The sequence below is a fragment of the Mya arenaria genome, chromosome 10, assembly GCF_026914265.1.
Source record: "Mya arenaria isolate MELC-2E11 chromosome 10, ASM2691426v1".
Taxonomy (NCBI): domain Eukaryota; kingdom Metazoa; phylum Mollusca; class Bivalvia; order Myida; family Myidae; genus Mya; species Mya arenaria.
The window spans coordinates 32,161,097-32,179,883 of record NC_069131.1 but is presented as its reverse complement, the minus strand read 5'-3'; the positions used below and the strand labels follow the sequence as shown (position 1 = coordinate 32,179,883).

The following is an 18,787-nucleotide window of genomic DNA, read 5'->3' as shown; positions in this document are numbered from 1 at the left end:
TTGTACCTTTTTATCGTTTATTGTGCATTTTTTCCCCTGATGTTACCGCTTTTATACAGTATCAAATATGCAATTATAATTGTCAAGTGCACCTTTAAATTTGTTTTGGAGAGATTAACTGCACTACATTCATTAAAACAAATCATTTTTCTAAGTGGAATTATAATGTATGGTTTCTGGTGGTTGTTTCTCAAGTGAAATAATACGTTACTGATTTGTTTTGTCATTATCTTCTTAGAAAAAGCGTCATATAATTAATTCGAATGGTTTAACAATCGAACAGATACGAGTGAAACTTAATCAAAATGAATATGTACATATTTTCATAGCATTTCAGCTTTTCAAATTAAAATCATAATAAGTTTACATTGTATATAGATTTCACTCTTATTTCAGTTCTGAAATTATTTTGAAAAATGCATGTGCACTACGTGTGTCCCTTGTACTTTAAGGAATGCCATAACGGTAGATATTAGATAAGAGTAGTTTCTATTTGTTATTGAAAGTACAGGAACAGTTGGTTTGTAACGACACGTCTGTTTAAGTCGAAAAGAAAATGTATGAAATTGCAGACGACATTACACCAGAGACATATATATAATCCAATCGCCAATTCTTCCTCCAAGTATAGGGTCGTCGATGTCTGCGCCTCCATCAGACAATTTCGTTTTGGCATTGGCATAACAGGATTAAGGCATCATACACAACAATTTCAACTTTTCGTATTAAACTATTACTTAAATGAGTCATTCATGCTGCAATGTACATATAGTCATAATAACTTGTATTTTTTATACCCGTTTTATCATTATTGATGTTATTCCAGCACACGAAAATAAAAAAAGGCTAGCTGCTAACTACGCTTTTGGACACAGGGGACACGTTTTTGACATACATAATCCCGCCGGAGGATGTATTCCGACAACCATATCATTGCTCATATCATATCGCCATATATAGGGAGAAAATACCGAAATACACGGTTACTAGCTTGTCAACGTTTTCCGGGTGGTTCCGTGGTCACACTAGTCAATCCAGGGACAGCAGTCTCGATTCCCAACCGCAACATTAATATATTTATCATCTTCAGGGATGGACGTTAATCGGGGTCCCGTGTGACATTCCTGTACTTTGCGGCACGTCAAAGAATTAGATTGGCTCAAACCAGGGCTGTATTGTGTCTGTGCACCATTCTCGGAATATTTTAAATAACTAATACTCTTACCAGAGCACTCGTCGAATGGGCAAGGCCCGAGTGCGAGTGTAAAGAAGCTTACATACCAACGGGTGGTTGAAGCAATTAAGCAAACCCGTCATTATTGCAAACAATGCTGCTTTTTTACAAGAGTAATGCAATGATAAAAACGGCAATAGAGTATGTCATTGGACAAGCAACATGTATTTGGTTTAATAATAATGACATAGATTTTGTTGTTATTGTTTATTAAGGTTCATAAACCTTTGTCTTAGTGTGAGGACAAGATCACAACCTAGCCCGACTTTGAATTAAAATTAACTTCAAATATTGTCATGAACACAGCAAACAAAATGCAAGGAATAATAATTTGATAATATATTGAAAGGATTGAGGAGATGGCTACATAAATCATGGTTACCGAACTGGCATCTTAACGTTGTCAGTAGGACTAAAGTATTAGGTTAACCGATATTTACCGCTTTAATTCGAACAGGGTCTGCCGCGAGACATTCAGACCTCTCTACGGACTGAGTTAAGTAGTTAAGTTACATTATATATGTTTGAACCTTTTACCGACATATACAGTACAACCTTTGGGGTACTTAACCCAAAGGTTGTACTTTTTCATGAACATCCGGCGCTTAACCTTTAGGCGACAGTCAAAAATTGTATATTCTCGATGGCTAGTATTTTTGAAAAAAAGCATCATTAATAATGCTTTACTACATTTATATATGCATATTTTATGAAGGAAAATGCAAAGGATATATTATTATAGGATATATAGCATTTAATGATAATGTCTTCCAAAGGTTGTTCTAATTGGCAAAATATCCCAAAGGTTGAATTTGTATATATATATATATATATATATATATATTATATATATATATATATATATATATATATATATATATATATATATATATATATATATATATTATATATTATATAATATGTAATATATATTTTATTTATCAATGTGCAGAATAAATAAATAAATGTTGTTATCGTTTTTGATTGGTATTTGTTTAATATCAATTGTCAAAAAAATTACCAGATAATCCAATTAATTTCCATATGCGATATGTGCAATGGATAAAATGTCTAATGGAACAAATAATCACTTCCCACTCAATCTCACACGACATTCATTTAACACTGCATTGAGGAATTGTACTGAATGTATTGAAATGTTCTAATCATGCTTCATTTTGACCTAATTTAACCATACATGTTGTACAAAATGACATTGAATAAAGACTTTTCTCCAATATGACTGGTTGGATCCATTTACTTTGCCTTTCAGGTTATAATCACCCATTCACCTGAGTTTCAACGATAACATATTCGCAAGAACGAAACAAAAACGAGCAAAGAATATGGAAGTTATTGTTCGATTATAAACCAATATCAATTTTACAAACAAATATGTGAAATGTTTGGTTGTAATATTGACATTTTTTTCGCACTCTATATATTGAACGTCGTCCTTGACACAATTGTACAAACTAATTAAGTAAACTGCATACTTCGTGATTAAGATCATAAAATCCAGTCAAAACGGCCCTGTACCATTTCAATTATCAGGTTGCGAGTGTCGTTCCTATTAATAAATTCTTAATTGATGTCACTATGTGCTGTTTACCTGTGCAAAAAGAAGATGTTTCAACAGTATTTCAATTAATTTCAATTTGATTTTACATAAAAATTGTCGTGTTTAAGTGCAACATTTATGTGATGCATCGTTGACGTTCGACGGTGGGAGCTTCAGCCATGAGGGCAAAATATTCATTTAATTATCAAGAAAAACCCAGTGTTGTGATCATAATATATCCATCAAGATAGATCATCAAATGAATTACCCAAGTAACTGGTGTGAACTTAGGGTGAACAAGATCACTTAGGGAGGCGTAACTTAGGCATAACGACCCCCTTCCTCAGGAATCAAACATAAAGCCTCTAAACGAGGTAACTATGATTATGGTTCGCCCTAAAGTATATTTGTGGTAATTACAGTCTAAAATTGAGCATTCGTTTGTAATCCATGCATAGTTTTTTTACCTACAGGTAACTTGAGCAATTTTAACCTGAACCCGGTAGTAGTAAGACTAGCGTTATTCCCCTCAAACATTGAAATACAGTTAGAATTTTTTGATTGGCCATATCAAACAGACAATATTTTAAATTAACAACCATGCCGTTGTTTTTTTACGAAAAATCGATTTAATAAATCATTGTATGAATTCATTAGGTGTGTAAGTAAAATGAGGAAAATGTACACTAATTGTTACTGTTGAATAATTCCTTTATTCCAAAACATAATGCTTTGTTCCAAGCTTTTCTTAATGTCAGAAGCGCACGTTTTAAGATAGCGGACATTGTTTTCTTAAAAAAAAATCTTAATTGTGGCGATCACAAGAGTGCCAATCAATTTGCTGGACTGCAATCACTTCGGTTGGCAATACCAACCTTTTTGGTGCCACTGCTTTGATGTATTGTGGCAGTACTACCAGCCAACGTACGGCTGATGCACGAATAAACGCCACGATATTCTGTGGCAAATTGTTGCAGTCAAGCCTTTGTTCAGAGCAGAACCACGTTACATTTGGTCGTAAATAAGCGATAACCAAGGGCAGTAACAATGATTAGCAAGTAGGGTGACGTATATGTGTTATCACGCTAAGATTGCCCATACCAGGACTATATAAAATACAACTAGCATCGTGAGATATATATAACAAATTGATAGAATACTATCATTCGATATTTACGGACCTTGCGCACGAGAGAAGGACATAGTTTATGTGAGCTTAATAAGATATGATCGAACAGGAAATAATACTTCATCAACAATAATGCTCAGTTCAATTGTTGTTTCAATTAATGTATTTTCTGAATGCAATAAAACACTTATAAGCTGCGTTCAATACGGAGATGGAATTTGTACAGACGATATAAGTGTCTAGTGCAATATCAAAAGGAGAAACTTTAAGATCATAGTTTAATTGTGAGCGGAATATAACTGAAATGTTTTTTCAGAGCTAACAAAAAATCAAAACTAAGCATATTGTTATAGCTCGTGTCCACATTTAAAATTTGTGTCAAGTACTGGTGCGGATCTAGCCTACGCCCCTAACAACATTGTTGATATAATCGAATGATAATATACCATAAAACCGCAAATCGTCCCAGCCTCCTCTAATTATCTGTTTAGCAACATTTATATTCATATATATATTTTACTGTGATAATACCTTTAACCAAAGTCTGAAAATAAACACAATATAACAATATTTTGTGAAACAATATATACATTCAAAACTACAATATATCACAGTTTTTATTAGGGTGACAGATTTTCCAGCACGGAATTTTATCGAAATGCCAGTACGGTGTATGAGAAAAGGTTAGTATGAGTAATAGAAACTTTTTCGAAACAGATTAAGATATATAACAAGCTAAACTTAGGAATAAGAGAATGAGTCAAGTTTAACTCTTCAGAAAAATGAAATTGATGTGATTTCATATATATACTAGTGATACTTTCGACGAATCCTTAAATTCAATTGTGATTTCATGTAAAGACTATTTTTTTAGGTTTAAAAGAACCATTTTTGAGGTAAACCTTCTTATTCAGATAATAGTTTTTTTACACTGCGCTAGTATTAAATTCATAGACAACACACGAAAATTTAATTCTTAAAAGCGATTAATAGCGATTAAATATTATATTTGATATGCCCCGTATGGAGAGAAAAAATAAAAATATATCAATAGATAAAACTCAATTTGGACCCTTTTGTTGTTGTTTTATGCCAACATTCACCTTCATACCAACAAGCATAAAATTCTTTATGTCTTACAAACAATTATTTAAGCTAGAATACTTTATCAATCATGACATATAACAGAACTCAATTGATCAAACTCAATTGGGACCTTTTTTCTACGAAAAAAAAAACGAATCTGAGAAAAGATAATGTTTTCAACTCGAAAAAATCAATTGAAACTATCACGTTTTTCTCGAATGATTTAGATGTAAAATGAACCATTGTATCAAAGTAAAACAAAATTAGGGATAAACGGATGACTGGCTTGAATTGTATCAATTAACTTTTGTTTTTTATTTAGATTGTTAACAGACGTGCAGAGTTATATATTTTCTGACCTATATACATACAGGAATGTTACATTACATATGTGTAATACAAAGAAATAAACGAGTGTTATATTAAACATGTTATATAAAGCCAGTGACAAACTAACGTACATCGCTCTTATCATTTCGGGCCTCCGTAAACATGACTCCGTACTCCTACCATGCTTTGCACTCACATGCTGTTCGTCCTCGGGCACAACGACTGTTAAATATTTATGCGAAAAACTACAGAAACAAGCTCATTAGCAAAATTTTTAAACATAAAACCGGTTTAATGGCACTTGGTAAACGCCAAAGACATAGAACATAAAAAACAAAAAAAAATCACAAACAAGAAACATGGAAGAACAGCCCAATACTCCACAAACAGCACATTGCATACATATTATATATATAAAAAAACTAGGTATGTTTATTTAGGATTGTTAGGTACAGCCTTGGAACAGTCAGTGAAATGTAAATTTACTGGGGGACTTGAAACCAGTTTAAGTGCACAAACCTCACTCTTATCCCAACAATCCTAAATAAAGAAAACACGCAAAACGTAAATCTAATCAAAACTTAACAATAAAACAAATAATAATAAACTGATAGATAAATCCCAAGTACTTCTATGGTAAGAGATCCCAACTCTATCTGCAGACGGAGGAATACAATTCAGAGCACCTAATGCAAAAACTTTTCAAAGTTAGTAAATAATATTGTTTTGATGTTTTTAATACATGTATCTAGTAAACAGTATTCCAAATCAATGTTAAGCGGTATTTTGGATTCCAGTCCAAAAAAAACGGCTTTCAATGGGTATGGCGATGTTTCCCTCCTTCAAAGTGATAAATAACAACAACATTGGCATTATATATAGGGAACATTTCGCCGCTATATACAGCGACAGTATGATTGGGAATTTTCTACGTCACTTCCTCTTTCGGATCAATTGTTTCACCGATTTTGAGCGTGGACATCGATTTTATTTCTTATAATTGCTACTTGAGTATATGGTTTGTTTTAACGCATTATAATAATGGCTGTTTTATTAATTGCACATATCTTGAAAGCAAATCCAATGAAACGTTATCCGGATGGCTTTCATCATAGATGTAACGCACATTTAAAATGACCCTATATGTAATTGAATTCGAACGCCATGTTTTTCATTGATCATCTGCAAATGATAGTTTTTTATTTAAAACATCAATTCTTAGCCTTGAGCGCGAAATGTGTCAATACTAGCTAGCGCATGAGCAAGCTTCTAAATAGCCCACTAAATAAAGCCAATTAATATCGAAAACGAAATTTGGCGGTTGAAATTTGCACCATCAAACCGACCATTAAGTGTGAATCAGTCCGACAATCACTTTGGCGAAGGCATTAGTCTAAATATTTATATAGATGTTGGAATAGGACGTGGTTATTTGGTTTTCTATCGTTTATTTGTGTGACATATATTTTCTCTTTGACTAAAATATGACATAATATTTTTGAATGCCTTGAATTTACTACTTCCTTTGATTGACGTTGGTAAAGCCATTGAACGTTTATGTTTGATACTTGTTTTGTTTTTATATTTAACTTACTAGTAGCCTCTAACAAGTAGCCATTGACAACTTGAGGCATTAAATGGCTGAAAATTTCACGATAGCAAAACAAATATCAACTAAATTTCTTAAAAAAACATAATCGCTTAAATGCCATACTATTCTATTTTCTGGAGTAAATTTTCTGTGAACAACGTTGATCAATTTAAGTTTCATTAAGTCGTGTATCTTCTTTTAGATATTACGACATTAAAAAGCAATTGTTTGAAAAGTTTGCATTGGTTCCAAAATTCAATTTCGTATTATAAGAGAATAAAAGAGACTCAAAAGTCGTGTATTTACGAAACATTTTGGATTAAATCAATTTTAAATTATGGTTTATAAATACAACAGGTCTTTGTTTCAGCAAATATGTGTACACTGAACTTCCTGGTTTGTATATTAAATAGCGTGTCTCGATGCGTATTTTATATTATTTAAATTTAATACTTGGCATGAAAGCTTTGTGTTAAAACTTGTTTATTCATACGATGAACATGAATGAAAATTCTGTCTGAATGGATTGAATATGAAAAAAGTTATATGAATATTTAACTTACATTTAATAAGGAGTTTTGAAAACTTATGATAAAGATGATCCCGGGCAAAATGGTTACGTTTGCTGTTCTGTGTATGCTTGTTCGAGGTAAGTTTTTTTTCTTGTTAGATGAAATTAGGAAACTCTTATTTATTTAAATATATTAAAATTCATGTATATATTGCTATTATATCGCAAATCTTTGATAATGTATAGTCACTATTTAAAACATATTTGCACCATAGCCTAACACACTTCATTGCCTATGAATATACTAGTTTGTCAGTTATAGTTTTATATGTCCTTATAACATTTGAAATGATGCTGTCTAGAGAAATTAAAAAAGTAATGAATTGATATAAATGTATAGACGAGGGTAATACACCAATTCAAATTTACTTGACACTCTCTTAAAATATAGTTTACAACCATATAACTATACATACTATTTTGAACGTTATATTTGTATAAATATTTATATGAAATACTTCAGAAACAAGCTTTGTGCATATATCATTGAACTATGATTTGTAAAGTAAAATTAAATCATATTATCTAGCAGATGAAGCTAATTGGTTTAGTAAGTCTAATCTTACCTTAGGTACCTACAATTGTTAAGCAGTGCAGTCATATCTGTTGAAAACGAAAAAAATACCAAAAACAAATGTACATATTCATTTATTAACTTGTTCGGAATTCATTTATGTATTATCAGATTTCACTTTATCCCGAATTTCTCAAAGTTAATGATTATTATGAGTGTATATATACGACGTATGGTGCGTAATAAACTTAGACACGCCAGGCGTTTGTTGTATGTAATGGTCCATATATGGACGATACATATACCAACTGTAACTTCTGATAATAACACATGCTTTGTTAAAAAATACAAAAACATAAACGTTTTTAAGTTAGCGTGACATTGTTTATGTATTTATTATTTGATACATTGAATCAATATTTTTTTATTTCAACAACACTGTTTTTCTCTCAGGAACTACACGTATTATTTACATAATTATAATTGTTTAATAAAGACATATCTGCAATGCGTTTGTGATAAGTTAAAACCTTTTAATTTAATTTCAAATTATTTTGAAAAGACATGCAGCATCCAAAAACAATATCAATAATTCCAATTTAATAACATTGCATATGAATAAATTTTTAATTATTTCTGAGGTACAAGTGTTGTTTTTTTACAGTTGTCTGTACACAGGATTGTTCTACATGTCAGTGTTGTGCAGACGGCAAATACCTAAAATGTTCTATTAGAGGCAACTGCAATAACGGATGTATCGACGGGTATTATGGAAAAAATTGTAAATATAAATGCACTTCACAGAATTGCCTACGTTGTCATAGAAATTATGGTAATTACTGTCAAAAATGTACACCCGGATACTATTTGTACAACTATAATTGTAATGACTGCGGATCACAATGCCAATCATGCTCCTCATACGGCTGCAACTCGTGTTATGACGGTTACTGGGGAAGTACATGTGATGAAAACTGTGCGCAAAACTCTACATTGTGTAGAAAATCGGATGGTTATTGTCTGTCCTGTGGTTCTGGATACTATTTTTATAATGGCAAATGTACCACTTGTGGTATACACTGTGCAGTGTGTGACCCAAGAGGGTGTACATCGTGTCATGTCGGATACTGGGGAAGTACATGTGATGAAAACTGTGCGCAAAACTGTGCATCGTGTAGAACATCTGATGGGTATTGTCTGTCCTGTGGTTCTGGATACTACCTTTATAATGGCAAATGTACCACTTGTGGTGCACACTGTGCATGTTGTGGTTCAGGAGGGTGTACATCGTGTCATAACAGATACTGGGGAAGTACATGTGATGAAAACTGTGCGCAAAACTGTGCATCTTGTAGTAAATCGGATGGTTATTGTCTGTCGTGTTCTCCAGGATATTGGGGAAACACGTGTGAAAACCCCTGTGGTCATCACTGTTTAGAATGCGATGAACAGAACGGCGAATGTATATCTTGTGAGCACGGATATTTGGGTCATCCGTGCACTGAATGTAGCAGAGACATGTGCATGCCTCAGTTTGATTGCGAATTATGCACAAATATTTCTTTCTTTGCAAATGGTGGTGTCTGCTGCCTTTGTAGTCTTGACAAATGTGTTTCTTGCTCGAAGGCTTTGGATACTGTTAATTGCAAGATTTGCAAACAGGGATATTATCCGCAAAGTAATGGACAGTGTGGGTTTTGCAATTCTTATTGTTTCAAAAACGAGTGCGATTCCTCTTCTGGGGTATGTCTGTATGGATGCATTAATGGATACTGGAACAAAACCTGTGACAAAGAGTGTGAACCAGATTGCTTATCTTGCAATCAAACAGATGGATCGTGTTCACAATGCAAGAACAATACAAGACATGGACATGACTGTAGACAGGAATGCAGCGCTACCTGTAAGAACTCCAAGTGTGATAATAATGGGAATTGTATAAATGTTTGCATTCCAAATACGTTTGGAAAGCAATGTGAAAACAAATGTGATGGTTCCTGTTCACCGAAGGACAACAGAACCAGTTGTTCTGAAAAGACTGGAATGTGTTTATACGGCTGCCAACATGGATACAGAGGAAGATTTTGTCCTAAAGGTAAAACAGGTTTTATTTGCAACTACATTTTAAATTGATTTTAAAATATTTGCTTACAGTCGTACACGATTGTTGGTAAATTAAACAGTTAAAATTAAATGTTCTTGCCAAAATATAATTAATATGTGTTGCAATTTATACTATGCATGTTCTATTTTTCATCGTATTCATGAAATTTCCGTAGTTATTGAAACAGAATACTATCTCTTTTATTATAACTGTTATGACTATGGACTGTGGAATGTGAATGTGTATCTTGTAAAGCACAAGCACAACATGCGGTTAGTGAACAGAAAACAGTCAGTGACTTAAAAGATCACAAATGACAAAAGTATTGTAAAGGCACCGGCCTTAAAATAATATAGTTAGACTCTAAACATATGATACTTAATCTATGAGGTTCTTCGATAATGGATGTCTCGGTGGGGGAAATACTATATCGATTTTGCTTGTTTGATTATAGCTTCTCATTTTATTTCGGGTTAGGTTGATTAGTGTCAACGGAGATATGTGTATACTTCTATCTTTTTCTGCAGACGTTGGAAATAAAAGTGAAAAACAGACATTATTGACAGCAGCACTTGGAAGGGGTCTTGGTGGAGGCATTATGGCGCTTATAATCCTTGCAATAATTGCAATGGTTTGGTTTCGTAAAAGGTTAGTAACAATGTTGACAAACACATACATTTAACACGTTATTAATTATGAAAACAAAAGACAGCACGGATAAAAAATAATAAAAACTGATATTAAGTGAACTCAGAATATTGTGTTACACCGGCTTTCATGCATATCTCTAGATAAAAACAATTCAATGTATAGCTTTTGACTGAATATGAGGTATATATTCCGTTTAATTGACCAGACATAGTGATATTTCCATAAACACACCTGTTTTCATTTTATTTATACAATTACATCCACAAAATGACAACAATGACGTGCATAATATTTCCAGTCGCGTATCTTGTCATAGCGTACAGCAAGAAAGACGTCATGTCCTGTTACACACACGTGTTTGTTATCAAAAACAACATTTTTACAGAGTATATAACGCTCTGTTGGTTGGCACCTGACAGCTGATCGACTAATAGAAAAGGCCGGAAATAAACAAAGCGTAAACAAAAGTTTTTATATCAATGTACCGAGTAGTTTTTTTCTGGAAATATGTTACGGTGTAAATAATCGATCGATGATGTATTTCAGGCGAAGGTCGAACACGGAACGCAATACTTCAGTTCATGACGGTAAAGTTATTCAATAAATGTATCGTTTCGATTGATTTGCATTATATACATGTTTATTTCAACCTACTAAGTTTGTCTTTGGCACGAAGTGAGTTTATATGTGGTCAATACGAATGCTTTAACAACTTTTTTTACAGTTCTAAGGCTGGTATGTTCATAAGATTACTTAGCATTTGTTTTAATGCTTTAACCCAAGGAGATTATGCCACAGTGGATGCAAATCTTCGTGAGGTTGAGCTCAGAGATCTTAAGTATGAGACTCTACAAGAAACGGATGTTCACACGATGAATCAAACAACTGACTATTCAAACGTCTCTGACAATGTAAACGACAACATCACATACGTAAGAAACTGTAATTTAATACATCTGAATGTCAGGAAATTGATTTACATTCGAAACCCGTTCGTTTGATATCGCTTGGCTCGATGTCCTCGTCGGCTCGAACTTGATGTAAAGAACTTAATCGAAATTTTAAAGTGTAAGCAATGCGTATTACATCCCATCCTTTACATAGATTTGGATTGACTGAACATCTCACTTTAATGTTATTGAAGATGATTTCCATTTCATCCTTATTTGTCCTTTTTAACAACAAATTAGAAAAAAAACTATATAAAGCGTTATTATATACTACGACCAAGTATGTTTAAAATTGTACAGTTACTGTCATCAGAAAATAAATCTGAACTATGTATGTCAAGTATATATACATACGAAGCTTCAAAGGCACGTTCAGTACATTTAATGCAATGAGATATTGGCCCGATTGTTCAGAAAGTCGCTATATACTTAACGACGAAAATCGTTGTTAAATTTAGCGATATACTGATAGCGATCGTTTGCATATTCGCTAATTTGTTTTTTATTGTTCAGAAGTTTTTAGCAATAGCGATCTTCAACATATCTGTTAAACTAATGACAAATCAATCACTTCTTGCCCCAATAACAAAACTTTAGCGACGGTTAACAACGACAAACAAAATGGCCGCAATAATTGGTGCTCTGAATGTAAACATCAGAAAAAAAAACGTGTTTATCGACCAAATTTTGTGAATAAAACTCTCACAGACAAGAAACTGCATGCAAAATGAAGATTTGGTAAGGAAGGGTTGCAATTTATAACTGACCAGCTTGAAGAAAGGCTCCGTAGACCTACCCGTAAAGGTTGTGCCATGGATCCCGCAGAGCAGGTAAATATTTATACCATTTTTTATTTGGGGTAAACATTTTATTTAATCAAGATAATTTTTATCTGACTTATAAATATACCTTTCAATCATTAATACTAACATGGACCTTTAATCAGTATATAGATACATGATATTAATTGTTAATGTTATACTAATGTCAGAATGACAAAGCAAAATTAACCTTCAACTGTTGAAATTGAATAGCAGGTTTATGTCATCTACATGTAGATACAAGTTATCTACGATAAGAATCAAACAACGATTAATACATGCATTGAATCAAATCGTAAAGAACCTTATGTGTCTTGCAATTTTAGTCAAATACAGAAACGTATACACGGTGTTCTTGGTGTTATTATTTCTGTATCCGAGTTTATGACAGCATTGATTTTTTTTATTGCTAAACCGGTTTCGTAGTGTTTAATAGAGGCCTGTCTTGAAATATTCTCAATAAAATTATCAGTGGAAAACAGATTCTCAAGAAATGAGCAAAAAAGTAAACTAATGAGCATTTTAATTATTTAAAATACAGAACAGTTTGTCACATTGAGGACTGTATAATAAATTCATAGAAAACATGTATGATCAATAAAAAATACTTTCGTGAAAACATAATATGTATGTTTTCTTACCCTACAGGTTTGCATTGCTCTACGTTATTATGCCACTGGGAAATTTTTCAATGTGGTAGGGGATACCATGCGGCGCGACAAGCGACAGTTTGTCGTGTGGTTAAAAATGTAACGGAATGTCTCGTAGAGATGAACGATCGCTTTATATGTTGGCCGATTAGAATGGACACCCGTCGAAACATAATGACAGGGTTTACGGAGGTAGCTTGGATTCCAAATGCGATTGGTGTGCAATCATCTTTATGTATTAAACACTATAAAGGAAAGAACTGATTGTCTCTCAGAAGCTATTATAGTGAAAGATTATTCAAGTGTTGATCGCGCTTACTTTGGTGTTGTAAGCAAAGTTACCACGGTTCTTTAACATGCACCATTGTATAGCACTTCATTTTTAGCACTTACTAATCACTCGAGGATTGCATTCCATCTGGAAATTCATTGCCGGTGGACTGGCTTCCTCTGTCTAATTCTATTGTCTGATATGAGAATGCAAATTAAGATATAGAATTAATACACATAACATATAATTGATCTTTTGTTTTACAGGTCAAGATTTTGGCTTCTTCTGTGAGTCTTCTTTTAATGTAATAAAATATATATCTTGCAGCTAAGTTTGACAATAAGTTATAACCTTAAATCACACCCATTTAATTATATATTTTATTTCAGAATTTGTTTCCTCCTTCTTAATCCATTTATACTTGTAATACAGCCTAGACAATATTTTTAATTTCTTACGTCCAAATCGAACACTGCACGTCTCTCTGCTTCTGACTGTAAATAGATAAGGCATACATTGAAGTGTACTATTTAAGAAAAGGGTGTGATTACATGTTCACTTTTTAATGATCAATAATTGATATATAATTCAATTTATAAATGTATACATTATATCAACATGATAATTTACAATTGTGTAAAATAAACATACATCTGCTTCTGGTATGACTTGAATAACTGCATCACCATTTGGCAGCTCATCGACCTTTAATTCTTAAAATATATAAGTTAAGTTTATTTTTTAAAGTTACATCAATGATAGATGAAATAAAGTCAATTGATAGGATAAAATAAAACCTAGTGCATCTAATGAGCTGTATCGAAGCAGTTCAATACTAATAACTGTCTCAAACTTTGGATTTTATTTATACAATGGGTTATGGTGATCTTATGTCAGGGCCTCAAATATCAAGGGAAGGCACTATCATGAAATATAGAATTGCTTGATTAGCATTTTAAATACATAAATTAATAGATCTAAACAAATTGATATAAAATGCTTGCAAAAGATACATTTTACATGTATCATATTTTTTTGTTTACAATTGTTTGTGATTTAATGATTATTTTATCGTGATAAAAGTTTGTGACATTCGAATTTTAGTAACATTAACCGGTTTAACCATTCTACAATCAATTGGCACATGGATCATGACAGAAGTTGGCAAGAGGTGGAAGAAAAACTCGCTTTACTGGATACTTTTTGAAGCTGCGACTCGTAGCATGTATTTGCAAAGGTATGAACTTATGTCATGGACAATTGACTATGGTAAATTTTCATGACATCTTCTCATTATTCAAGGATATGTCAAATTCACACTCTACATGGAAACAAAAGGAGGTAGGAATTTAATTTTCTATTTTTTAGAACTAGAGTTTGTTTGTGTATCATTTTAGCAGACGGAAATATTTTAATAAGCATTTGGTACTATAGAAATATATATGTAAATAAACATAATACTTAATGAATTAAGTAGTACTTGATGAATGATTATATAAATAAACATGATATGTTCAATGAATTAAAAAGTCCTATACCTGGCAATGGCAGTTTCTAGCCCACCAGGAATTCCACTGAAGCCTGTGTCTGCCTTATTGATGTTGATAAGGCGGAGCACCACCTCGGCCGGTTTTTTTAATGGTGGTCCACCCCCTGTCCCCTTCAAATGCTTTCTGTGTTGCGTTTCTGTTGACTTTGCAACCCGGTTCAAGTTGTGGAATTTGTTTTCCAGTTCTTAGTCCGACTCCAGCAAGTGAAACAGCTTGACTAATACAATCCCACATCTTTTGTTTCGCATCTTGTGACACATTTGCGTTATTTATTTTTTCCTTTACTTTTTCATACTCAGTTATGAGAATTTTCCTCTCATATGCAGTAAAATTGCAACCTCTTTTCTTATTTTTTTCAGAAAATGACAAAGTGTTGTCTACTTGGGCAGCCATTATGTTTTTTTCAATGTATTGTGGGTAATATTTGATGCATTTAAATGCATTGTGGGAAAAGCAAATGCATTATGGGTCAACCCCATTATACATTTGTCGCTTAAAATTTAGCGATATCGCTAAATTTCACAGCGATATCGTTAAATAGTTTAAAGATTATTAGTTAGCGATAGCGATAACAATAGTCTGAACAATCGAAATTTTAACAATTTGTTAGCAAGCGATACATTCAAAATGTAGCGATTGTTAATTTGACGAATCGCTAACTTCTAGTGACTTTCTGAGCAATCGGGTCATTGTATCTAAGATTTATACCACTTTTCACTTTATGTTACTATTCACTATGTTTTTAACTAAATACTCAATTCAAATAATATTTGAAAGTGAACATGTTTTATATCATTTACATTGTGAAATGGTTCAAACTTATATATTTCTTATAAAAATCCATCCTCTGTGCTTTCACCTTATTTTTAGTTTGATTGGTTTAAATGTATTTATATTTCAAAAGAAACTATGTAGTTAACGTGAATAAAAATATGTTCTGTTCTGTTATTTACGTTTATTTATGTACTTTCTACATTAAATGGTACACAAACAACCTATTAATACTGAGCAAAGTTGTACAAATATGTAACTGAGCCTAAATCGGGGATAATTTGATTTTGAAGCACTACTTTTATTTCAGCAAAACGTTCATGGCAGATCATTATCTGATTGAGTCTTAAGTAAGACAGTGTTTCCAATGGTGATTGCAGCAACTGTGATCATACGAAAGTCAAAAAGGACACACACGAAAAATAGTTATTTTTCATATTGTAAATTCAAGTTTGCAAATCACATATTGTATGGTATTATTTTATGTAAAGTGTTCAACATTTGTAAGTACGTATACTATTGCATGTATTGTAATTCGTTATTAATAGTATAATAAATTTTGACGGTTATACAGACATAGATTTTGGTCCAGTAAAAAGGTGATTGATATATAAAACAAATTCCATGTATTTTTATTCAGAGCCTTATCGAAAACCAAAGTATTCAAATGTAAAGGTGTTGCTTTTCTCTTAAGTTTCCTTTTTTCATTGAATACAAAAAAACATTTATTGTATACTTGATTTTGTTGTGTAAGTTTGAGGAATGTTGTAACAAAAATATATTTTAAATGTACGCGTAAAACCAGCACCAACTTTGTTTGTATCTGTAAATAAATATGTCTTATACCCAGCTGGCATCTTGCAATAAGTGTTCTACTGTATCCGTAACAAACGCCGCACGCCGAATAATCAAAATGCATAAAGAAAACATATTGAATGGTCAGCTGAAATTCATAGTTAGTTTGAAATGACTAGATGATTAGATTTAATAGGAGAACAATAACAGACAATATTAGTTATTAAATCAGTCAATCAAACATCGAGTAATGACGATTATTCAGAAACTGACGTTGTTGTTTATTTTAACAAATACGAGCTGAACTTCGTATTAATTATTTTACGCGCATTGTTGTTATTAAAACAAGAACACATCATTTTCTATTTTAAAATAAAACTATCAATCAGGTAGAAACGGATATAAATTATAATTTTACCATTACACTACGTATACATTGTCTTTCTATAGTTTTTTGTCGTTCTCAAACGGCCTATATATATTAACATTTTGTATGTGAATTGAGACAAGTTTTGCCATGAAAATGCATTGTGTGTTTTTCACTTAAGTAGTCCGTCAGTATTCGCGCAGAGTGAGGTCGAACGTTATCCTGCAGTTACTCAGTAGTGTCGGGGTGTATTCACATAATCAGTAGAAAGGCGATTCTTTATACCGTCGCACTGTCAACGTGCCTACTTCGACTACTAGAAGGGTAGTAGGGTACCAAGACAATGCGTGCACAACCAAATGCTTTTCCGTCGTATCCGAGGTGTAAACACGTTCGATTGGAAGGGAACATTCAAGCGTCGCCAAATTTGCGTTTGCCCATGTCGGTGGCAAGCCTCCTTATTGCCATTGGACGATGTGCGTCCTATGAAAATGCATGCCAAACTCCCTAAACTTTTTAACGAAAATGACTTGTACTAAATATGTGAACCAAATGAACAGTTATTTGCTATACATGGCATAAATTCCTCTAAATCCATACTTCAAACAGTTAAAAAGCGCATTTCGATTGAAATAGGCAAATCTTTTCTGAATTGTATAAAGACACTGCATTCGTAGCTTTATGTCTTGGTGTTTAGTCCAAGGCAAAGTTGCGGAATATTATATCATTGGGCAAGTTCAATTTGGTTTTTGGTAAAGTACCATTCCTCATTGCCCGTATACCTTACCTTGGACTTGTCATCGTTGAATATCATTCCATTACAAAACTGTTCATTATAATGGATTTGTCTCTGTAATATCTTCTCGTATCGGATACGCCGTCTACGTCATCAGCAAACAAAAAAGCTTACGTATTATCGAAATAGTTATTAAAGTATATCCAAACGTTGTTCTATTTCTCGTTTATCCCTTACGGCGGCAAGGGTGCTTGGTGTTGTTGACGATAAGCATCAGGAATACGTCCACTCATATTACAGGCCAAACTCCTTTTCTGTTTTAATTAACAGCTAGGTTCTAGACATTTGAACCAATTTAATAGTTACTTGATTTTCATGGGGATGCATACCTCTTAATTGTACTTTACATTTCGATACTCGAACACACGACTAGGGCGCATTTATACAAGGGATGATCATGCAATACAAGTAGGATTGACGTAGCTCATGTATAGTTATACGTTTTTTTTTGACGACGAATATAAAAAGAGCATTAACTAGAATATAACAAGACGATCAGATATCATAGACAAGTATAACCTTATTAAATGATATAATGGAAATTGATCACAATGCTTACACTGCTACCTGTTATAACTTTAAGTCGACTTGTTGGGTACTGGTTAAGTGTTGTGAACAGTTCAAATGTGAGAGTATTTCTTGTTTTACTATATAACCAATTAATTAATGTCTACCTCTGTGAAATTAAATAGTAGATTAAAGCAAGATGTTCTTTCCATGAACCGCCTAACCAACTATCCGAACCAACATTAATATATCGGCAAAATTTATGCATTTACATATTACAGAAAATGCATGTCTATTTCACTCCATTTAGGGATTGAAATGTTGATAGAGGAAGGAAAATAACTATATGCGCACATTTGTCGAATATAGCGATGGGGGCATCCAAACATTTTCCCATTTCAAGAATACTCATTCCGGCGTCGAGCATTCTTATTATGTGATGACGATGTGCATTGGTTATATGTTATATCATATTGTATGCCAACTTCCGATATGTTTTATTAACGAATACGACTTGTACTAAACATGTGACCAAATT

The 18,787-nt window shown here is 32.8% G+C and overlaps 1 protein-coding gene across 1 annotated transcript; it reads left to right on the top strand.

Annotated features, from left to right (window-relative positions):
• Window positions 1–9,721: 9,721 nt before the first annotated feature.
• LOC128204593 (uncharacterized) lies at window positions 9,722–13,295 on the top strand. Its single transcript, XM_052905998.1, has 6 exons — window positions 9,722–10,111; window positions 10,648–10,768; window positions 11,318–11,358; window positions 11,555–11,703; window positions 12,492–12,551; window positions 13,191–13,295. The coding sequence occupies exons 1-6, from the start codon at window positions 10,060–10,062 to the stop codon at window positions 13,293–13,295; spliced, it is 528 nt and encodes a 175-aa protein (XP_052761958.1). The 5' UTR covers window positions 9,722–10,059.
• The last annotated feature ends 5,492 nt before the right edge of the window (window positions 13,296–18,787 follow it).